The sequence below is a fragment of the Macaca thibetana genome, chromosome 1, assembly GCF_024542745.1.
Source record: "Macaca thibetana thibetana isolate TM-01 chromosome 1, ASM2454274v1, whole genome shotgun sequence".
NCBI lineage: Eukaryota > Metazoa > Chordata > Mammalia > Primates > Cercopithecidae > Macaca > Macaca thibetana.
In genome coordinates, this window is record NC_065578.1 from 9,041,016 (window position 1) to 9,065,588 (window position 24,573).

General features: G+C 49.0%; 1 protein-coding gene across 5 annotated transcripts in view; it reads right to left on the reverse strand.

Annotated features, from left to right (window-relative positions):
• The window catches only part of CTNNBIP1 (catenin beta interacting protein 1), a 668,528-nt gene that overhangs the window by 46,873 nt on the left and 597,082 nt on the right, over window positions 1-24,573 (reverse strand). For 3 of the 5 annotated variants that reach the window (XR_007725297.1, XM_050789268.1, XM_050789284.1), the window contains exons 1-2: window positions 17,153-17,208; window positions 13,566-13,941 (exon numbers count right to left, since the gene is read on the reverse strand). Coding sequence is in view for 2 of the 5 variants with exons in the window: in XM_050789268.1 (XP_050645225.1) it covers window positions 13,566-13,636 (71 nt within the window). In the remaining 3 variants the exon portion in view is untranslated. Of the gene's footprint in view, window positions 1-13,565; window positions 13,942-17,152; window positions 17,317-24,573 lie in introns of those variants that run through there. The other 2 variants (XM_050789296.1, XM_050789292.1) reach the window with 2 other exon arrangements.

A 24,573-nucleotide genomic window follows, 5' to 3' on the forward strand; every position in this document is an offset into this window, starting at 1 on the left:
GGCGCCTGTGGTCCCAGACACTTGGGAGGCTGAGGCAGGAGAATGGTGTGAACCCGGGAGGCGGAGCTTGCAGTGAGCCGAGATTGCGCCACTGCACTCCAGCCTGGGGGACAGAGTGAGACTCCGTCTCACAAAAAAAAAAAGATTAGCTGGGTGCAGTGGTGTGCACCTGTAGGCCCAGTTACTTGGGAGGCTGAGGTGGGAGAATCCCATGAGCCCAGGAGTCTGAGGTTACAGTGAGCTACGATCACACCACTGCACCCCCGCCTGGCAACAGAACAAGACCCTGTCTCCAAAAAGAAGGCCACTGCCTCTTTCCAATAGGCTGTCAGCATAAAGGTATGTGTTAATTTGCATAAAGATATAGGTGTATCTGTTTACTTCGCAAATACACCCATCTGTGCTACAGGGGCCATGGTTCCTGGCTCCACGCATCACATGAGCCACACTGCCTGCTTGTTTGGGTGATTGCTTCTGCTCTACTAAGCAGGAGGTGACCTTCCCGATCCTTCCCCCTCCAGCTACCTCGGAACAAAACATAATCCAAGGAAGGAGGAAACCTCCCCCTAAGAGGCTGTTGAGGACTCAGTTTCCTTCCTCTCCAAATGTTCAACAAGCTAATAATCAAAATCAACAATGCTTTAAACAAAGACCCCTTCAGAATCTCCCGTGTGCTTATCCCATTAACTTACTGGGGGAAATGGTGTCAGGACAAAAACTCCCGATGGGTCACAAGGCCTTGTCCAGTCTGAAGGCAAGGACAGTGGCAGCTGGAGCTGAAGGGAAGGAAGATCAGAAAAGAGCACTTGCCCCAGGAGAGGGGAAAATACAGCACCTGATACAATAGGAATCCACCCACAAACCCTGGAGGGTTTCGTTCAAGGTTAAAGCCACCACAGACAAGCTCAGGAGAGTGGCCACAGGGACAGCCAGTGTAAAGTCTCCAAGAAACTGTCCCCAGTCACAATGGGTGCAGGCATGAACACCCAGATCTGGGCACACCCTGGCAAACTAGCTCAGGAGATGAACCACCATCACCCATTTGTAATGAATGACATCCCCTTTCCCAAAGCCGCGAAACTGTTAGTCACCAAACCACAGAAAGGAAGCAGAAGCTTCTGGCAAAACTGGTCTGTTAAGAGCTCCCCTGGCAAAAAGACTCCAGTTTTTCCAGGCCAACGACTCGCCCAAGACTGTCACATTTTACAAAATGAAACCCAGCAGTCTTCACAAGCCCATATCCAAAGAATGTAAGCAGGACCTGCCTTCCAGCAAAAACTCTCCATTGAGAGGAAAAAGCTTATCTCAAGGGTCACTGGAAGAGGGTTAATTACATGACACATTAGCTTGATGATTAAGATGATTTCTGAGGATTAAGCCATTGTTTAAGTCCCAGAGAACAAAACTTCCTTGCCGATTTCCTTAAAGCACATAATGCAATGTTAAAAAACAAAAACAAAACCAAAAAAGGCATCAACGCACAGGACAAAGCATGCTAGGTCTTACCTGCTTCTAGAAAAGCCATTGAAGTCTGCCAGAAAGATACTAATCACGAAAACTTCAAAATCCAAAAAAAGAATAACTCACCCAAAAAAAAAACTTCCTAAGAGAGAGGGAAACTGACTATTGTACATGCTGTAAAAGGACAAAGAAACCAGAAATCCAGGACAATAACCCAGGAGGGCCAGGGCAACCAAAGGACCTGCAATCAAAATCAATTCCAGATGGAACAAAGTTGGTTTTTTTTTTTTTTTTTTTCCCCTCCTCACCTTTTTCTTTTGAAAAATTCCAAAGCCACAGAAGAGCTAAAAGAATAGTACAAGAACATCCACGTACCTTGCCCCGGGAGTCCCACTGTTCACATTTTGCTATATATGTCTTATGCCTCTGTGCTGTGGGTATGTGTCAACGTACAAACACTGCTGCTTTTCCTGAACCATCTCAAAGTCAACAGCAGAGATCATGGTACCTGGCTAATGCCTCAGCACAGATCTCCTGAGGCTATTCTCCTACATAACCACAATACCATTATCACCCCAAGGAATTTTTGTTTGTTTGGTTTTGTTTTTTGAAACAGTGTCTCGCTCTGTCGCACAGGGTGGAGTGCAGTGGCACGATCGCAGCTCACTGCAGCCTCAACATCCAGGGCTCAAGTGATCCTCCCCTCTCAGCCTCCTGAGTAGCTGGGATTACAGGTGTACACAACCACACCTGGCTATTTCTTTTTTCTTTTCTTTTGAGACAGGGTCTCACCCTGTCATCCAGGCTGGAGTGTAGTGGCACAATCTCAGCTCACTGCAACCTCCATCTCTCAGGTTTAAGCGATCCTCCCACCTCAGCCTCCCAAGTAGCTAGGCCTACAGGCGTGCACTACCATGCCCAGCTAATTTTTATACTTTTTGTAGAAATGGGGTTTCACCATGTTGCCCAGGCTAGTTTTGTTTTCTGTTTGTTTGAAACAGAGTCCCACTCTGTCACCCAAGCTGGAGTGCAGCGGCCCAATCTCATCTCACTGCAATCTCTCCCTCCCAGGTTCAAGAGATTTTCCTGCCTCAGCCTCCTGACTAGCTAGGATCACAGGTGTGCACCACCATGCCCGGCTATTTTATTTTATTTTTTTGAGACAGAGTCTCGCTCTGTCCCCCAGGCTGGAGTGCAGTGGTGCAACCTCGGCTCACTGCAAGCTCCGCCTCCAAGGTTCATGCCATTCTCCTGCCTCAGCATCCAGAGTAGCTGGGACTACAGGCGCCCACCACCATGCCTGGCTAATTTTTTGTATTTTCAGTAGAGACGGGGTTTCATCGGGTTAGCCAGGATGGTCTCAATCTCCTGACCTTGTGATACGCCCGCCTTGGCCTCCCAAAGTGCTGGGATTACAGGCGTGAACCACAGCGCAGGGTCTGTTTTGTTTTTGAGACAGAGTCTTCCTCTGTCACCCAGGCTGGAGTGTAGTGGCACAATTGCAGCTCACTGCAACCTCCGCCTACTGGGTTCCAGCAATTCTCCCGCCTCAGCCTCCCAAGTAGATGGGATTACAGGCACCCACCACCATGCCCAGCTAACTTTTGTATTTCAGTAGAGATGGGGTTTTGCCATGTTGGGCAGGCTGGTTTTGAACTCCTGACCTCAGGTGATCTGCCTGCCTCAGTCTCCTAAAGTGCTGGGATTACAGGTGTGAGCCACCACGCCCCGCCTAGTTTTGTTTTGTTTTCTTTTTTTTTTTTTGAGACACCCAGCCTAGTTTTGTTGTGGTTTTTTTTGTTTTTGTTTTTTTTTTTTTTGAGACGGAGTCTCACTCTGCCGCCCGGGCTGGAGTGCAGTGGCTGGATCTCAGCTCACTGCAAGCTCCGCCTCCCGGGTTCCCGCCATTCTCCTCCCTCAGCCTCCCGAGTAGCTGGGACTACAGGCGCCGCCACCTCGCCCGGCTAGTTTTTTGTATTTTTTAATAGAGACGGGGTTTCACCGTGTTAGCCAGGATGGTCTCGATCTCCTGACCTCGTGATCCGCCCGTCTCGGCCTCCCAAAGTGCTGGGATTACAGGCTTGAGCCACCGCGCCCGGCGTTTTGTTGTGTTTTATTTTTCTTTTCTGAGATGGAGTCTCACTCTGTCGCCAGGCTAGAGTGCAGTGGCATGGTCTCGGCTCACTGCAACCTCCGCCTCCTGGGTTCAAGCAATTCCACTGCCTCAGTCTCTCGAGTAGCTGGGACTACAGGTGTGCGCCAGCATGCCCAGCTAATTTTTTATATTTTTAGTAGAGACAGGATTTCACCATGTTGGCCAGGCTAGTCTCGAACTCCTGACCTCGTGATCTGCCCTCCCTGGCCTCCCAAAGTGCTGGGATTACAGGCGTGAGCCACTATACCTGGCCTTGTTTTCTTTTTTAAGAGATGGGTCTTGCTACATTGCCCAGGCTGGTCTTGAACTCCTGGCCTCAAGCAATCCTCCTGCCTCTGCCTCCAAAAGTGCTGGGATTACAGGTGTGAGCCACCATGCCCAGCCTTCCCAAGGAATTTAATATTGAATTAGTAGTATCTTTGATATTCACCCCGTATCCAAATTTCCCCAATTCCCCCTCCCCATCAATTTGGCCTTTACTTGTGTTTAATCCAGGACTGGATCAAGGATCTCAGTTGCATTTGGTTCCCATGCTCTTCAACCTACTTAATCTAGAATGGTTTAGCAGCTTTTCTATCAGGGTATTAACATTTTTTAGAGTCCAGGACCCTTGTCTTTAGGATGTTCCACAATCTGGATTTGGCCAATTGTTCCTTAAACACTTTCACAAGAAATTATGTAGCTGATGTATCAGTGTTCCATTAGAAGTGCATAATGCCAGTTTGCGCCAATTCTGGTGATGCTGGTTTTGATACCTTGGATTTGGATCAAAGTTTTAAATGTATAAAACATGGAGTGAATGTATTAGAGGGAAACACAGGCAAAGAAAACAGTGGGAGAAGAAAATATGAAATGAAACCTAGAAGTCAGCCGGGTGCAGTGGCTCATGCCTGCAATCCCAGCACTTTGAGATGCCAAGGTGGGTAGATCACCTGAGGTCAGGAGTTCGAGAGCAGCCTGGCCAACATGGTGAAACCCCATCTCTACTAAAAATATAAAAATTAGGCCGGCCACAGTGGCTCACGCCTGTAATCCCAGGACTTTGGGAGGCAGAGGCAGGCAGATCCCAAGGTCAGGAGTTCAAGACCAGCCTGACTAACATGGTGAAACCCAGTCTCTACTAAAAAATACAAAAATTGGCCGGGTACGGCGGCTCACGCCTTTAATCCCAGCACTTTGGGAGACCAAGGCGGGCGGATCACAAGGTCAGGAGTTCGAGACCAGCCTGGTCAAAATGGTAAAACCTCGTTTCTACTAAAAATACAAAAATTAGCCAGGCATGGTGGCACGTTCCTGTAGTCCCAGCTACTCAGGGGGCTGAGGCAGAAGAATCACTGGAACCCAGGAGGCCGAGGTTGCAGTAAGCTGAGATCGTGCCACTGCACTCCAGCCTGGGTGACAGAGCAAGACTCTGTCTCAAACAAAAACAATACGAAAATTGGCCTGGCGCGGTGGCTCACGCCTATAATCCCAGCACTTTGGGAAGCCGAGGTGGACAGATCACAAGGTCAGGAGATCGAGACCATCCTGGCTAACATAGTGAAACTCCATCTCTACTAAAAATACAAAAAAAAAAAAAAAAAAAAAAAAAAGCCGGGCATGGTGGCTGGCACCTGTAGTCCCAGCTTCTCAGGAGGCTGAGGCAGGAGAATCGCGAGAACCTGGGAGGCGGAGCTTGCAGTGAGCTGAGATCAAGCCACTGCACTCCAGCCTGGGCGACAGTGTGAGACTCCGTCTCAAAAAAAAAAAAAAAAAAACCTATGAAAATTAGCCGGGCATGGTGGCGCGCTACTCTGGAGGCTGAGGCAGGAGAATCGCTTGAACCCGGAAGGCAGAGGTTGCAGTGAGCTGAGATCGCGCCACTGCACTCCAGTCTGGGCAACAGAGTGAGACTCTGTCTCAGAAATAAATAAATAAATAAATAAATAAATAAATTTCAAAAGAAACCTAGAAGTCATATTTAAAAATCTGATTATATGAAAATCAAAAACTCTGCATGAAAAAAATATATAATTAAAAGAACAGTGGGCCGGGCACAGTGGCTCATGCCTGTAATCCCAGCACTTTGGGAGGTCAAGGTGGGCAGATCACGAGGTCAGGAGATCGAGACCATCCTGGCCAACATGGTGAAACCCCATCTCTACTAAAAATACAAAAATTATCTGGGTGTGGTGGCACATGCCTGTAATCCCAGCTACTCAGGAGGCTGAGGCAGAAGAATCTGTAGAACCTGGGATTCGGAGGTTGCAGTGAGTCGAGATTGTGCCACTGCACTCCAGCCTGGCAACAGAGTGAGACTCTGTCTCAAAAAGGTTAAAAAAAAAAAGAACAGTGACAATTTGGCGAAAATATATATAACACATATCACAGCCATAGGACAAACTTCCTTAATATATTAAAAAGACCTGTAAATCAATAAGAAAAAGACTGTAAACTTAAAAAAGAAATGGGGAAACAATACACAGTTATCCCTTAATATCCATGGGGGACAGGCTCCAGGACCCCTACACAGAAACCAAAGTCCACAGATGCTCTAGTCCCTTATATAAAGTGACACAGTATTTGTATGTAACCTATGCACATCCTGCCATATACTTTAAATCATCTCCAGATTATTCATAGTACCTGATAACACATAAATACTATGTAAATAGCACTATATTGGTTTTTTACTTGTATTATTTGTTATTGTATTGTTATATTTTGGTTTTTCCCTGAATATTTTTTGAATTTAATTTCATTTTATTTTTTATTATTAAAAAATTTTTTTTTACTTCCATAGGTTTTGGTGTTTGGTTACATGAGTAAGTTCTTTAGTGGTGATTCGTGAGAATTTTTCCTGAATATTTTTGTGGTTGGTTTAATCCATAGACGTGGAACCTGAGAATATGGAAGGCTGATAAGAGATGGTTCATAAGCGGCCTTAAAAATATAAAATGAGCCAGGCGCGGTGGCTCAAGCCTGTAATTCCAGCACTTTGGGAGGCTGAGACGGGCGGATCACGAGGTCAGGAGATCAAGACCATCCTGGCTAACACAGTGAAACCCCGTCTCTACTAAAAAATACAAAAAACTAGCCGGGCGTGGTGACACATGGCTGTAGTCCCAGCTACTTGGGAGGCTGAGGCAAGGGAATCACTTGAACCAGGGAGGCGGAGGTTGCAGTGAGCTGAGATCGCACCACTGCACTCCAGCCTGGCAACAGAGCAAGACTCCGTATCAAAAAAAAAAAAAAAAAAAAAAAAAAAAAAAAAAGGCCTGGCATGGCGGCTCACGCCTGTAATCCCAAAACTTTGGGAGGCCGAGGCAAGTGGATCACCTGAGATCAGGGGTTCGAGACCAGCCTAGCCAGCATGGCGAAGCCCCACCTTTACTAAAACTACAAAAATTAGCTGAGCCTGGTGGTGCGTGCCTGTAATCCCTGGTACTCGGGAGGCTGAGGCAGGAGAATCCCTCGAACCCAGGAGGCAGAGGGTGAAGTGAGCCAAGCTTGCACCACTACACTCCAGCCTGGACAACAAGACTCTGTCTCAAGAAAAAAAAAAAAAATCAATAGAATGCCATTAAAATGAGTGAGGTGGAGGCCGGGTGCGGTGGCTCACGCTTGTAATCCCAGCACTTTGGAAGGCCGAGGCAGGCAGATCACAAGGTCAGGAGATTGAGACCATCCTGGCTAACAAAGTAAAACCTCATCTCTACTAAAAATACAAAAAATTTAGCGCAGCATGGTGGCATGTGCCTGTGGTCCCAACGACTTGGGAGGCTGAGATGGGAGGATCACTTGAGCCTGGGAGGTTGAGGCTGCAGTGAGCTGTGATCGTGCCACCACACTCCAGCCTGGGCGAATGATGTTTTAAATGAAGTGGAATGGGGTCAGATGAGAATGAAAGAACATCCTTCATCTGAGTGGTCCTGCCAGTGCAGTGCGGTGCCTGATGCTAAGCACTTCAATCTCCACTGTCACCACTCATGGACCTAATAGGCCACTCCTCTTTAGAGGAGATTAGGAAGTGAGAGTGGGAAGCCAGCACCCAAAGCAAACACAAGGCAAACGGGCAAACATGACCCCTTGTGCCAGTGGCAGCAGACCTCAGGAGCGGGGAAGGAGCCAGGGCTCTGCGCTGCTCCGGCTGCCTGAGCTCCCTTACATCCCACCACAAGCTCTGGAAGACTGCTCTGTGCAGGAAAGCAGAACTGGGGGCCAGCTTGCTTGCCTGTAAGCCCCACCATGTCTTCCAAAAAATCACCAGCACCTCATCTTCCTGCAACTACAGCGACTGGCCAGAGGAAGGCTATGTGCCCCTGCAGGCTGTGGGCAGTGCCAACAGTATTAACACACACAGAAGGAGAAGGACCCTTTGCCTCAGTCCAGAAGCCGAGTATGAGCACACGCTCAGGAACAGGCTCACACGGCCTAGCCAGAGCTGACCTTGGCAGGTACTTTTGCTCCCTTCTTGGTAAATAAAATGGGATTATTCAGGGGCTCAGACCCACCACTTCACCAGCTTAAGTGCTACCAGTACTAACAAGCTTCACGTATTTAAATCACACCCCAGGTCCCTCCCCAACACACAAAAAAGAAATGTAAAATTACAGAGAATCATTAAAATGTCATCTACCTGGAAAGAATAAAAGCAATCTAGAAGTTCAGAAACAGGTCTCATTTCATATTCCTGCAGCAAAAGGATATTTAGGATATTTGGCAAGGGTGCAAGTCAGGGTCAGGATGGGTCTCCGGGAAGCTAGAGCTGCCTGAGGCAGGTGGCTGTGAGGCCTGTCTGGACAGGGAGGTCAAGGCTAAGCATCTCCTTGGAAACCAGTCCAAGGTTTGCCTGGTGATTGATCAGGAAGAACGGGGTGGGGCCCACATTATGTGAGGTGTTTGATCCACAAGGGACCTAATCTTTGCAGGAAGCCTTTTGCTGGCAGAATCTAGGACTTCAGGGGTGGCAACTTCATCTGCCCTGGGGTGGTTATTCAGTTCAGGTCAAGGACATTGACCACACGATTCCAGCAGCAGAAAACATGTGGGCTGGACACTTGGGTGCTACTCAGGCCTGAAAAAACACCTTAATTGGAGCTGGCTCTCAAAGCCTCCTCCCCAGCTCTCCACGTGGGAGACGATGTGGAAGTGGGTCACAATCTTCCAGCTGAAACAGCCTCACTGCAGGCTCCAATCACACTTGAAGATGTCCAGGTGCACACAGTGACCTGGCCTCCTCGCTGTGCAGGCCTTGCCCTCCTAATCAGATGCTGGATGCTGCTGCCCCGCCCCTCAGCTTGAAGGGGGCAGCTGTTTAGCACCAGGAGTGCTATGTACAGTGACATGACAAGGGCTGGTGAAAATAACATTGCACGAAGATACGCCTCGCTGTCCTGGCACCCTCCTCTCACTTCAAATGTGGGTAGCTGCCTCTGCCAGCCCTATGCCCTCTCCACCCAGCCCTGGCTGGAGGGTGAGAGGAACACTGTGTGCTTTCACATGAACTGCTTGCTAGACCTCCCTGACCTTGGTCTTTGAAGACAGCTGAAGGCCTGGTGCTTGAGGAAGAAAGAACCCTGCCCCCACTCTAATCTGCATATATTGACCCAAAATGGAGTAGGAGACATAGGTGTCCATGTGCACCAGTTCCTCCAGGAACCCTATGAGTACTGCGGAGAGCCCGCCGGCCACCATATGCCTGCTTTCCAAAGTTGGCAGGGAGAGATGTAGATGTGTCGGGCAGGAAGAGAACTCTGCAGGGACAAGGTCTGGCGGCCGTTACATAAGAAGCGCACCGTGTTAGTGGCAGAGCTTCAAAATCCACAGCCCCAAGCAACAACTTTGAAAAGAAATCCTCAATATGAGCATTTCTCCCTGACTTAAACTCCAGTAACAAAGGGTTAAGGCTTTAAGTGGGAAGGGAGTTCTTGCTAACCATGGCTCCCAAGGTGTGCACTGTTTCTCAAGATGTCCATACCGGCCGGGCGCGGTGGCTCAAGCCTGTAATTCCAGCACTTTGGGAGGCCGAGACAGGCGGATCACGAGGTCGGGAGATCGAGACCATCCTGGTTAACACGGTGAAACCCCGTCTCTACTAAAAAAAAAATACAAAAAACTAGCCGGGCGAGGTGGCGGGCGCCTGTAGTCCCAGCTACTCGGGAGGCTGAGGCAGGAGAATGGCGTGAACCCGGGAGGCGGAGCTTGCAGTGAGCTGAGATCCGGCCACTGCACTCCAGCCTGGGTGACAGAGCGAGACTCCGTCTCAAAAAAAAAAAAAAAAAAAAAAAAAAAAAAAAAGATGTCCATACCAAGTACAGCTTCTGTTACGGGACACGGAAGGGCTCTAATCGTTTAACTCTTCCCTTGCTCTTCTGGAAAGCCAACCCAGCCCCCGACCTTAATGTCCACTCAGGGCACGTAGCCACTGGGACTGGCATGTGCATCTGGAGATCATGTCCTGACTCTCTCCTAAGAGTTCAAAGCACTCTCATCAAATCATTCTTTCTTCATTCACATGATCCCAACTATATAACAAGCCTCGTGGTTCTATATTAAGAGCCTGGTATGGGGAAAAACTTTTTTTTTTTTTTTTTTTTGAGACAGAGTCTCACTCTATCGCCCAGGCTGGAGTGCAGTGGTGCAATCTCAGCTCACTGCAACCTCCACCTCCCGTGTTCAAGCAATTTTCCTGCCTCAGCTTCCCAAGTAGCTGGGACTACAGGTGCCCGCCACCATGCCAGGCTAATTTTTTTTTTTTTTGAGGCGGAGTCTTGCTCTGTCGCCCAGGCTGGAGTGCAGTGGCGCAATCTTGGCTCACTGCAAGCTCCGCCTCCTGGGTTCATGCTATTCTCCTGTCTCAGCCTCCCCAGTAGCTGGGACTACAGATGCCTGCCACCGCTCCCGGGTAATTTTTGTATTTTTAGTAGAGATGGGGTTTCACTGTGGTCTCGATCTCCTGACCTCGTGATCTGCCCGCCTCGGCCTCCCAAAGTGTTGGGATTACAGGCGTGAGCCGCCGCGCCCAGCCAATTTTTTGTATTTTCAGTACAGACGGGGTTTCACCATGTTAGCCAGGATGGTCTCAATCTCCTGACCTCATGATCCACCTGCCGTGGCCTCCCAAAGTGCTGGGATTACAGGCGTGAGCCACCACACCCAGCCGTGGAAGAACTATTTTTATCCTGCTTACCACAATATTCCTAGTATCTATGATGGTGTCCAGATTGTAATAAAGCCTCAATAAATATTTATTAATTGAATCAATGGGTCATTAGAAGGAAGGAAGGAGGGGAGGAAGGGAGGAGTAATGGAAGACAACCACCATTTCTTGGTGTCTCTGTGCTCCTGGCTTATAAAAACACATCAGAACCAAGATTAGAAACCACGTCTTTTAATCCCCTCTTGGCCCTGCCATCAGGGGTCGTCAATCATGTTACGATGCACAGAACACACCCCTGTTTACAGGAGCTTACACGCTGCAACACAGGCATGCAAAATGAAGCCACAGGTACGACCCTCAATCCTTCAGAAACTTCAAAAGGGGAGAACAATGTTTTTCTCCAGCTATTCCCCACAGAAGGACACCCTTCCCTCTGGGGACTGTTGTCTTTCCCTTTTTAACAAGGCTTCATGGAGGACCAGAGCATAATAGGTCTTTAATAACTGAGTATAACAGTAGTTGGTACTCAGTTCCCTTTCATGAAAGAAGTTCAAAAGCACTTTGGCTCAAACACCATCATGCCCCTGGGAACTACAAAGGTACAAGTATCATTATTCCCATTTACAGTCAGGGAAAGTAAAGCAAAGGGAGGTTAATTAGCTTGCCCAGGGTCAGACAAGACAGGGAAAGGGCCTAGGATTCAAACCCTTTGGAGCAGCCCGCAAGTTAACTCTGACTACCCTAAGAATGTCACCTACGTTGGGCTTAAGGGAGACTTCTTTCTTCTCTATGGTTTCTGCTGAGAATCAGTATATGACATGGTGCTCAGAGATCTGCTTGGGAGTCACACTGCCTGGTTTGAATCTGATTCTGTTCCCAACTAGCTCGACCTCAAACACTTTACTTAACATTTCGAGGCCTCAGCTTCTTAACATACAAAATGGTAATAATGGTATGTATCTCAGAAACCATGAGGATGAAATGAGACAGTGTATGTAAAATGCCCCTATCATTCCCTTTCTCATTTTCTAAATGAGCACATATCTCTCTCATAATAAGAAAACCAGCTACATGAGAAAAAGCTTGCACTCACTCTGTGTTTAGTTTTTACAAGGCTACAAATGACATATGACTAGCAGGCATTTCAGATTCTGCCAATAAAATGCCCCAGGACTCTGAAAGTGACCTGCAGCACAAGCGTCCTATTTGATTCCCACTAACTCGCGTTGGTCTCTCAAGGTTAGCAGAGCAAGTGACATCGTGGACAATAACTGATGATGGGAGGACCAAAAAGGGATCTGAAAAGCTGGCCAACGGCACTCAGTCTAAAGAGGCCCACTCTGGATTCCTGGTGAGTGGAGTCCCTGGGTTTGAAATGCCATTTCTCTCAGTCCTCTGCGGAGTTACCCAACTCCGCCCAACCCAGACGAAAGACAGCCAATGCTTTCTAGGTGCCATTGTGTTCCTAATCAAGTAATCAAACAGGAGATGGTCAGAGGTGTCAGTCTGGCCCAACCCTCTAGAGAGGGGCCTGGTGATAGCAGGGACTGGCAGAGAAGTGGGGATGGGGTGGGGGTAGGAAAGCTGTCCAGTCAATCTTGGTATACTCCCAACAAAGAAACTGTGATATATATGTATGTGTGCCTCTGATGCATTTATAAAGAATGGCTGCAAAACTCCAAGACTACTTAAGAGTCACTGCCAAGATAAGAAGCTTTAACTCACACAGAGAGGAGCAGAGAACACAGACATTCCACTGTAGACGACGAGCTGCTAAGCACTGGCAACACTCATTCATTCAACTCAAGAAATGTCTGCTGATGACTTAGGGACTTAGAAAAAAGGAAGCTCAATAAAATGCAGGACACAGAGACACACAAACCAGGACCGTCATCAACCTAGCTGATGCTTCCCTCATCTTCAGGGGACCAGGCCAGAGAAATGAGGAACCTGATGGGAAGAAACTCAATACTCTAGCTGGCCTCCAAAAGCCTCCCAGGACAAGGAGAGCCTCTCCCAGCTGCTCTTCCTAATGTCCTGTTCTGTCTTTTAGTGTGGACTCAAATATTCTCCTAGACCCCCAGGAAAAGTTCCTATTCAGTGGCTTCCCACTGTTCAGAATTCAAGAGTAAAATCCAAACTCCTTGCCACAGCCACAAATGTGGCCCCTGCTGATTCATCGCTAACCACACTCCAGCCCCTCTGGGTTGATCATTCTTGCAGTCCTCTCTGACCACAAAGCTGTCCCCCTGGATCACCATCCATGTCTCCCAAAAGCCACCTTCTCAGAGCTAAAGTTATGACCCTAACCCTCATCCCAGCCACTTTCCATCTTCTGTTTTATTTCCCCCCGTATCTCTTTCACCACCCTACATTCTTTTGTTGACTCGTTTATTTGTTTACTATCTGTCTCTCCCACTAGAAGATAAACTTCATAAGAGCATGCATCTTAAAGATCTTGTTCTTGGCTATGTCCGTAGCATCCGCAACAGTGCCTAGGACATAGCTGCTCAATAAGTCATTCAATTCAACAAGTATTTTCAGAGTACTACAAAGTTTAGGTACCAGATTATAAGAGTAAACAAAAAGAGACAAAAATCTCTGCTCTCAAAGAGCTTAAATGCTGGTGGGAGGTAAGAAGCAGACAAAGGTGAAATAATAGTTACTTCAATTTAGCATATACCAAGTGCTAGGTGGTCTTCTGAATATCTACTAGGTATTACTTAATTTAATCCTCCCAACAACTCCATGAGGAAAGTATTACTATTGTACATATGGGGAAACTGAGACACACAGAGATTAAGTTACCTGCTGAAGATCATGCAGCTCCTGATGGCGGAATCAAGATCCAAACCTGATGGTCTTAGTACAAAGTCCATGGTCTAATTAAGAGCTACACTTCAGGCCGGGCACGGTGGCTCACGCCTCTAATCCCAGGACTTTAGGAGGCCGAGGTGGGTGGATCACCTAAGGTCAGGAGTTCAAGACCAGCCTGACCAACTAGGTAAAACCCCATCTCTACTAAAAATACAAAAATTAGCCAGACGTGGTGGTACACGCCTGTAATCCCAGTTACTTGGGAGGCTGAGGCAGGAAAATCGTTTGAACCCAGGAGGTGGAGGGTTGCAGTGAGCCAAGATTGCGCTATTGTGCTCCAGCCTGGGCAACAAGAGCAAAACTCCGTCTCAAAAAAAAAAAAAAAAAAAGAGCTACACTTCATATTTGCTAAGTGTCAAGTGACTACTTGGTCAGCACCGCAGCAGCTGTTCCCCACAGGCAGGGATGGAGCGAGCAGATCCATCAAGGAAGGGCTGCCCTGTCATGTGAGCCCTGTGAACAAGAGACTGCTGGGTTTACACTATATTGCACCCCAGATGAGGCGTCTACAGGAAGCACAGTCTGATGAAAAGACAGGGCAGGGGCAGGAGTCTTGGTGCCATGAGATACCCAGGCAAGTCAACCAATATTTGAAGAGTTTACATTGTGTGCAGGGCACTGATTCAGACACCGTGGCCGATGCAAAGACAAACCCAGTAGAGATCTGGCCTCAGAAAGCTTAGAGTCACACATGTACACATGGACCTGAAAGAGGGGGTAGAAACTGGCAGACATCATAAGAAAATGCATAAACTGCTATAGGGCTTCAAAAGAGCCAGCTTCTAGGGGCCACAGATGCTTAACCATAAAAGAAGGAGCTGGCCTGTGTAACCCCCAAGGTCCTCTCATTCTGACATGTTCTGACAGCACAGATTTGGAAGAGCATGGAGATCAAGTTTTATTCTGTTTTTGTTTTTTGTTTTTAGACGGAATCTTCCTCTGTCGCCTAGGCTGGAGTGCAGTGGCGCAATCTTGGCTCACTGCAACCTCCAGCTCCCGGGTTCAAGCGATTCTCCAACCTCAGCCTCCCAAGTAGCTCAGATTACAGGCACCCACTATCATGCCCAGCTAATTTTTGTATTTTTAGTAGAGATGGGTTTTCACCATGTTGCTCCTGGTCTCGAGCTCCTGACCTCAGGTGATCCACCCGCCTTGGCCTCCCAAAATGCTGGCATTACAGGGGTGAGCCACTGTACCCGGCCTCATTCTGGTTAACAGCTCGTTTGTGGCCAGTGAATCTTTCTCCCACCTACCATGAGAACAGGCCCAATTTCTTGGTGCAACATCTTCCAACAGAAGCAGTAATGTTCCCATTTAAATAATACAACCGGATGTGGGAATGAAACCTGGTGTATTCTGCCCTCCTCCACCTCTAACTGGTTTTTAAACCCACAAACCCTCTCCAATCAAGGAGGCGGGGACCTGTTCTATGAGCACATCGTTATGGGACATCTAACTCTCAGTCTCCAAAGTTTTGCTTTGCAGCTCTCCCAGAGGGAACACACTAATTCCACCTCTTCGTTTCCACTGCCACTGCCCCGATCCCTCAAGCCACCATCATCTCTTGCCAGGTAGCTGCAATAGTCTGTCTCATAACTGGTATCCCTGCCTCCACCTTTGCTCCTTAGAATCCAGTCTCTATACAGCAGCCAAAACAATCTTTGGGAACAAATCAGACTTTATCCTTTCTCTGCTTAAAACCCTGCAATGGCCTCTGTGTTTGGAATAAAATCCTAACTCTTTATTACGACCTACAAAATATTTGTTTTGATCTACAGGTTATTTTTCCCCACCGCCCCCCAAAACGGAGTTTTGCTCTGTTGCCCAGGCTGGAGTGCAGTGGTGCGATCTCGGCTCACTGCAACCTCCCTCTCCCAGGTTCAGGAAACTCTCCTGCCTCAGCCTCCCAAGTAGCTGGGACTACAGGCACACGCCACCACACTCAGCTAATTTTTGTATTTTTAGCAGAGACGGGGTTTCACCATGTTGGTCAGGATGGTCTCAAACTCCTGACCTTGTGATCCACCTGCCTCGGCCTCCCAAAGTGCTGGGATTACAGGCATGAACCACTAAGCCCGCCCTGATCCACAGATTCTTGTATGTAATCTGGCCCCTCTCCACCTTTGCAGCACTTAACACTACCGAAATTACTTTGTCCACTTGTTTGTTTACTCACTTACTATCTGACTTCCCTCCTGTTTAGAATGTCATCTCTAGGGAGGGCAGAAACCGTGTCTGTCTTCACCACTAAAGCCCCAGTACTTAGAATGGTGCCTGGCACACAGTAAATGCTCACTACTGAATGAATGAATCTCCATCCCATAGAGGTGATTTGTATTTACAAGGGAGGACCACGAACTCCACCAGCAAACCGTGAATGACACATTGGCATTTAACAGCCGGCACCTTTATTTATGATCCAAAGACCTACTTTAAATCTGAGGAAGCTGCTGGTATCTCTGGACACTTTAACGGCACAAGAGATCAGTTATCACTTGGGGACACACGCCAGGAACTGGAGCCCAGTAGTTGTAGAAGGGAGCTAAGAGCCACGGCTCCTGAGAACAGAACCTCAAGACAAACCCTGACTTGCCTCCAGGTCCCTTACCCACACAACCTGTGCCTCAATTTACCCAGCAGTTGGCCGGACATGTTTCTCTCAGTTCTGTGAGTGACAGGAGACAAAATAATTCACAGCTGGAGCATACTAAGATCCTCAGATAGGAGGTGCTGCAAGCCACACGTCTCATTATTCATAAAACTCTTGATTTGCTGCCAACACGGCCCCCGCCGCCTTCCCAGGGGCTAACCTGACAACAGGTACTGCTCAGACAAGTTCAGCTCACAAGGCAGAGAGAGGGATGGAGGGCCTAGCAGAGGCTGGGTGTCCAGACCTGAGTGTCTCAGTTACCAGGCTCCAAAAAAAGGAAGGTGGTTGGGGTGGGGTGATGAAAAGGAGGTGAGAGGTGCAGTTTGGGGCTCCAGGTGGTTAATTTTGCAGGTTCGTGCATACACGCCCGCCATCCAAGTGAGACATGTGCCCTCACCAGGTACCTTCCAGGAAGGCTCACCTGGGAGGGGGGGAATCAGGAGACGACAGTTCAATCAAACTACAGAGGGAGGAAGGGCGGCCCAGCGTTTGGTTTGGGGAAATATGGAGAGTGAGAGCCTGGCAGTGGGCGCAGGTGAGGGAAGAGGCAAGGCCCAGAGGTCGGGAGGGCGGACTGGCGATGACAGCCACCCAGACGCGGTGAGGTGAGCAACAGGGTGGGCGGCGCGGACACCTGTGGAGGCAACCCCCGGGCGAAGGTGAGGGAGGCGGGAGGTGGTCTGCGGCGAGAGGCGGCCAGGCCCAGACCAGGACGCCACGCCGCCGGGGCGGGCAGGGGTCCGAACGGGGTCGGGGGCGCTCTCCGCGGCCCCTCCCCGGCAGACAAAGGGCTGGCCGCTCCCCCCAGCCCCGGCGCTGCGCGACGCGGGCCCGGGCGCTGCAGGCGCGGCCCGGCCTTGGCGCTTACCTGGGCCGCCCGACCCGGCCGGGCCGGCGGGGGCAGCGGGTCCGGGGCGCAGCGCGCGGCGGCCTGTTCCGGGGCGTGCTCAGCCCAAGCGGCCGCGGCGGCGGCGTCAGTAGCAGCAGCGGGAGCGGCCGCCTCAGCCTCCGCCTCCCGCTCCGAGAGTCACCGAGGTGGGGAGGGAAGGAGGCGCCAGGCCGCCGAGGGAGGGACCGGCGGAGGGGGCGGCATCTGGCTCCGCGCGGGCTGCTGAAGCGCGGCGGCGGCAACGCCCCGGAGAGAGGCGGGCGCCGGGGGCCGGGCGCCGGGGCGGGGGCTGAGGGTGGGGAGGTGTCCGGGGCCGCGAATTGGTTAACTCAGCCTGCGGGCGGGGGCTGCACGCTATGGGGCGGGGTCTTGCGGCAAACGTGGACGCTCATTGGGCCCTTCTGAAAGAGGGCGTGACCAGCGGCATAGGGGCGGGGCTATGAGGTGGGCGAAAGGCACAGGGCGCGGGTAGTGAGTGGCTGAATCCTCGCTGAGAGCAAAGGGGAGGAGCGGCCCGGGGGTGGGCGGGGAAGGCGGGGTGGGCGGGAGGAGGAGGCGGCAGCCTGGAGGAGGAGCCGGGTAAGGATGAAGCTGGCGCTGCGGTAAAGCCACTCTGCGTGTCCCTATCTGCTGCAGGAGCACAGTGTTCCGGAAAAATAATGCCCTCTCCCACACACCGGTCTGTGTTTAAAAACGGGAGCAACCAGAATGGGCAGAATCCTTGGTGAGGCCAGTTTACCCAGAACCCCGGAAAATTCTGAAATGGACGAGGTTGCACAACATTTAGAGGCGTGGTCTTCCTGCGTCGTTGAGCTGGGGACGTTGCTACCCTCTGAGTTTGGGGCCTAACCTGGGATTAACCGAGCCCAGAGAGCCCAGGAATGGGCCTCCGTAGGTCCATTAAACTCAGAAGGTCGTGTGTACTGGTAGTGAGTGCATTTTTTGGGGGAAGGGTGCCCCTGATTAAAATGTTTCTACAGAAAGTCTGGCGGTATTTGGAGAGAGTACAGGGAGAAGCAGCCCATTTTAGGTAAAATGCAAATTGCTTTTAACATCCGCCTTCCTTTTAGAGGGACCTGTATCTTTAAGTGTGGTCTCATTTTCAGCAGTTTAAATTACCAGTACACAATGTGACACTAACCCCAGTTCAGAAGCCCTCCTACCCCACTCTTTCCACAGCCTTTCTTTTTACACCTTTTCTGTGCCATCCTCTTCCACTTCGCTACATTTCTTCCCCTTCCCTATGCAAAAAGAATACGAAGTCCCTTTTTGTTTGTTTATAATATCCACATTACTCTTTACTCATTTGGGGGTTTTTTTTGTTTGTTTTTGAGACGGAGTCTCGCTCTGTCGCCCAGGCTTGAGTGCAGTGGCGCGATCTCGGCTCACCGCAACCTCCCCCGGGTTCTGGCGATTCTCCTGCCTCAGTCTCCTGAGTAACTGAGAGTACAGGCATGCGCCACCACTCCCGGCTAATTTTTGTTTTTGTTTTTGTTTTTGTTTTTGTTTTGAGGCGGAGTCTCGCTCTGTCGCCCAGGCTGGAGTGCAGTGGCCGGATCTCAGCTCACTGCAAGCTCCGCCTCCCGGGTTTACGCCATTCTCCTGCCTCAGCCTCCGGAGTAGCTGGGACTACAGGCGCCCGCCACCATGCCCGGCTAGTTTTTTGTGTTTTTTTAGTAGAGACGGGGTTTCACCGGGTTAGCCAGGATGGACTCGATCTCCTGACTTCGTAATCCGCCCGTCTCGGCCTCCCAAAGTGCTAGGATTACAGACTCGGCCTCCGGAAGTGCTGGGATTGCAGGCGTGAGCCACCGCGCCCGGCCTGCTCACACTTTTTCATACTTACTAGGTCCCCCGCCGGGCGTGGTGGCGGGCACCTGTAATCCCAGCTACTCAGGAGACTGAAGCAGGAGAATCGCTTGAACCCGGGAGGCGGAGGTTGCGGTGGTCTGAGATTGCGCCATTGCACTCTAGACTGGGTAACAAGAGCAAAACTCTGTCTCCAAAAAAAAAAAAAGGGTCCCCAAGTGGGTTTCTCCTCCAAGGTCCCCACCTTCAGTAACTGGCACCACTCTACCCAGTTGCTTACACCAGACACTTAAAGTGTACCGTTGACACCACTCTTTCCTTTATTCTTAATTTCCAGTCCATGTTGTTTCCAACTCTAAATGATATCCTTAATCTCTCCACCTCCTACCATCTCGACCCCTCTTTCCCAGTTTAACCTGCCACTAGCTGTCACCTTGACTCCCGCAATAACCCTTCAAGCAGTCTCTCCTTTAGGCTCTCCTTACACCCCCATCCACTGCCCACACAGCAACTAGAGGAAACTTCTTAAAATCTGTCAGACCTGCGCTATTCAACGACTTTTCTTCATTTTCACGAGGAAGTTCAAAGTCCTTAGCGTGGCAACAAGGCCTTGCAGGATCTGGCTACAGCCTGTTCTTGAACCACTTTTGCCAACTGGGCTCTAGCCGCACATGGGCCTTCTCCCTGTTCCTTGATCACAGGGAGCTCTTCTGTGCTTCAGGTCTCCTGATTGTGCTGTTGCCTTGGCCTCGATGGCTCTTTTCCAATTTCTCCCCCACTTCACCTGCCTGAATATTTGGTCTTCTTCCGGGAGACCTCTTAACCTATGCTAGCTTAGCTAACCTATGCTTAAATTTTAGTCCCACAGCATGGCTATAAACTCCAGGAGGGCAAGGGCCATGCCACCAAGAACAATACCTGTATCCAGAAATATTACTGCAGGAACAAAATGAATGTGTAAATACTGCATCCAGTACTTTCCCTTCCATCAGCCAGCCACTCCTACTCCCCTACACTCCCCAGAGCTATCAGTCTTCCTTACTCTTCTCTCACTGCATTTATGGTTCGATATTTTCTCCTTTCAGCTCTGGAGAGGGCCTCCATGTGGTCCCAGAACATATATGAGTTATCTTTTTTTTCTTTTTTTGAGATGGGGTCTCCCTCTGTTGCCCAGGATGGAGCGCAGTGGTGCAATCTTGGCTCACTGCAACTTCCACCCCCTGGATTCAAGTGATTCTCCTGCCTCATCCTCCTGAGTAGCTGGGATTACAGGCACCTGCCACCATGCCCAGCTAATTTTTTTGTATTTTTAGTAGAGACGGGGTTTCACCATGTTGGCCAGGCTGGTCTTGAACTCCTGACCTCAAGCGATCTGTCGGCCTCAGCCTCCCAAAGTGCTGGGACTACAGCTGTGAGCCAGCATGCCGGCCTATTAAGTATCTTTAAATAGTTGCTTTCTGGAGCAAAAAAGAAAAAACGCTATTTTTTTTCTCTTTTTTCTTTTTTTTTTTTCAGATGGAGTCTCGTCGCCCAGGCTGGAGTGCAGTGATGTGATCTTGGCTCACTGCAGCCTCTGTGTTGGCTCACAACCCTCTTGTGTTCAAGCGATTCTCCTGCCTTAGCCTTCCTAGTAGCTGGGATTACAGGCGTGCGCCCCCATGCCCAGCTAATTTTTGTATTTTTAGTAGAGACAGGGTTTCACCATGTTGGCCAGGCTGGTGTCAGACTCCTGACCTCAAGTGATCCACCCGGCCTCAGCCTCCCAAAGTGCTGGGATTACAGGCATGAGTCACCGTGCCCAGTCAAAAAACTGTTTTCTACAGCAAAGGATAACTATAAGAGTAAAATTTTCAGGCGAAGTATGAAATAACAGTGCAACCATAGCAGGCTGCAGGGAAGGATAACTATTTTTTATTTATTTAGAGATGGGATCTCCTTCTGTTACCCAGACTGGAGCACAGTGGCGTGGTCCTAGCTCACTATACCCTAAACTTGTGGATTCAAGCAATTCTCCTGCCTCAGTCTCCGGAGCAGCTAGGGCTACAGGCATGTGCCACCATCCCCAGCTAATTTTTTTTTCTTTTTTTAAGACAGAGTTTTGCTCTGTCACCCAGGCTAGAGTGCAGTGGCACGATCTCGGCTCACTGCAACCTCTGCATCCTAGGTTCAAGCGATTCTCCTGTCTCAGCCTCCTGAGTAGCTGGGATTACAGGCACCCACCACCATGCCCAGCTAATTTTTGTATTTTAGTAGAGACAGGGTTTCACTGTGTTCGCCAGGCTGGTCTCAAACTTTTGACCTCAGGTGATCCACCCGCCTCGGCCTCCCAAAGTGCTGGGAATACAGGCGTGAGCCACCGGACCCGACTTTTTTTTTTTTTTTTTTAAGAGATGGGGTTCGCCATGTTGCTCAGGCAGTCCTCTTAACTCCTGGTCTCAATCAATCCTCCCACCTCGGCACTAGCTATAGGCAGAAGAGCTATTTTAAAGCAGTTAGGGGTTTATGGCAACGACTTAAATTTTACTGTATAAGAAAGTCTTCTGCTTATAAGTTGAGCAAATACAAGGTCAGAATGGGTAAATTAATAACTTCCAGGCCGGGCGCGGTGGCTCAAGCCTGTAATCCCAGCACTTTGGGAGGCCGAGACGGGCGGATCACGAGGTCAGGAGATCGAGACCATCCTGGCTAACACGGTGAAATCCCGTCTCTACTTAAAAATACAAAAAAAACTAGCCAGGTGAGGTGGCGGGCGCCTGTAGGTAGTCCCAGCTACTCGGGAGGCTGAGGCAGGAGAATGGCGTAAACCCGGGAGGCGGAGCTTGCAGTGAGCTGAGATCCGGCCACTGCACTCCAGCCTGGGCGACAGAGCAAGACTCGTCTCAAAAAAAAAAAAAAAAACTTCCAGTATTTAGAAAGTGAAAAAATGATCTTTTGCTCTGGTCTCTCTGTTTGCCATCCTGTTTGCATTTGGTATAGCTCTAACTTCTCTGAAGACAGACAATTAAAAGGAGACTAAGTGCACAGCAGACAAAGAGTGTCAGAGTCATGTGTCACCCTCTTGTGTTGTGCGTTGGCAAACACTTGTCATCTAATTTTACTTTGGAGATGATAAGGAATTATTAAACACAATGATGAAAGCATTTTGTAGATCGGTGAATATACAGATTTTGTGTCATGAGTGGGGTATGTGCAGCTATGAACATCTGGCTCTCTGCCAGCGTGCCCCCCGAGTGTTAGTCTCTGTAGCATCTGGTGAGTAGATCCTCCCCACATCACAGAACCCAGCTTTTATGTGTTTGGGAACAGTATAAAGAAATAATTATTCATTTCTTTGGCTGAGTGTTTTGATCAACCAACATGTCTTCTAAGTGTATTTTGTCTGTGAAGCCTGAAACATTCTAATCACCTAGTAAAGACAAAGCAACATAAGACCTTAATTTGGATCCATATACTCAGCTGATTAGCCTTTAAGCATAGCAGTCTGTTTATCACCATTTTTTCCTGCTGGTTATTGTCTAATTAAGGACCCAAAAAAATGACCATCCCTAAAAGCAAATAGCCTGTACCCTCTGGGAATAATTAAATAGCTGCCTTCCCCCTCTCTCCCCGGCATATAAATGGCATTTCATAGCTGTAGATGTTGTAATGTTATCAGTGTATTCAGGTGAGACTGAAAAGACCACTCCTGACAAGCAATTCTTTCCTCACCTTATTGAATATAGATTGCCTAGTAGTTTGTTGTTGTAAACAAGCAGTACAGTCTGTTACAATTAAACATATATAACTTTGCTCCTGACTTTCACCATTGTAAGACAGTAGCAATTTTTTTTTTTTTGAGGAGTCTCGCTCTGTCGCTCTGTCGACCAGGCTGGAGTGCAGAGGCACTATCTTGCCTCACTGTAACCTCAGCCTTCTGGGTTCAAGCAATTCTCCTGCTTCAGCCTTTTCAGTAGGTGAGACTACAGGCGTGTGTCACCACACCGGGCTAATTTTTTGTATTTTAGTAGAGATGGGGTTTCGCCATGTTGCCCAGGCTGGTCTCGAACTCCTGAGCTCAGGCAATCCACCCGCGTCAGCCTCCCAAAGTGCTGGGATTGCAGGCGTGAGTCACAGTGCCTGGCCAACAGTAGCAATTTTTAAACTTACCCCAGTTTGAGACCAGCCTGGCCAACATGGCAAAACCCTGTCTCTACTAAAAATACAGAAATTAGCCAGGTGTGGTGGTGCATGCCTATAATCCCAGTTAATTGGGAGGCTGAGGCAGGAGAATCGCTTGAACCTGGGAGGCAGTGGTTGCATGAGCCAAGATCACGCCACTGCACTCCAGCCTGGGCAACAGACTGAGACTCCATCTCAAAAAAATAAAATAAAAATAATAAAATAATAAACACACCGGCCGGGCACCGTGGCTCATGCCTGTAATCCTAGCACTTTGGGAGGCCAAGGCAGGTAGATCACAAGATTGGGAGTTTGAGACCAGCCTGACCAACATGGTGAAACCCCGTCTCTACTAAAAATACAAAAATTAGCCAGGCATGGTGGCATGCATCTGTAGTCCTAGCTACTCGGGAGGCTGAGGCAGGAGAATCGCTTGAACCTGGGAGGCAGAGGTTGCGGTGAGTCGAGATTGCACCATTGTACTCCAGCCTGGGCAACAAGAGCAAGACCCCCCCTCTCTAAATAAATAAATAAATAAATAAATAAATAAATAAACTGACCCTAGACTATAAACTGTCCTGTTTATACATCTCTTTCATATGTTCATCTAGGTTTTTTTTTTTTTTTTTTTTTTCTGAAATCCTTTGCTATTTGTAACACTGAGGTCTAGCTTGCTGCAGTGTGACAGCCACTTAGATTTTGCATCCGGTCCAGCAGAGACTGCTCTATCTAAATGAACTTTGTGGCTCACTTCCACCTCACTTTCTTCGTTACTGTTCTTTTGGGAAATTACTTCCTGTCCGTCAGCAGTATCTGCCCCAGCTGGTGAATCAGAGGGGGCTCTTTTTTATTGATAATAAACACTAAAGATTGAGGGCAGCAGATCCATCCCCTGGTGTCAGCTAATGAAGAGCCTCACATGAAAGCTTATGCAGAGGGGACAGGCATAGCGTTAATATCCTGGGCTCCAAGATGACACACTCTTCCCTCACATGCTGCCTAACAGATAGTAATGATTATTAATTATTTAAGCAAAGAACATGAGAGCCAACACAGATGGCAAAAAGAAAGAAAGAAAGAGAGAGAGAGAGAGAGGGAGGGAGGGAGGGAGGGAGGGAAGAAAATAAAGCTGCACCCTAGGATCTTCTGTTGAAATCATTTTAATTAGTACAAGCTATGGAGCCAAGGGAAATAGACCAAGATACTTAATAGCAAAAGAATGTTTTTTTTTTTTTTTTTTTTTTTTGAGACGGAGTCTCACTCTGTTGCCCAGGCTGGAGTGCAGTGGCGTGATCTCAACTCACTGCAAGCTCGGCCTCCCGGGTTCACTCCATTCTCCTGCCTCAGCCTTTTGTACTTTTTGGTAGAGACAGGGTTTCACCATATTGGCCAGGCTGGTCTTGAACTCCTAACCTCAAATCATCTGCCCGCCT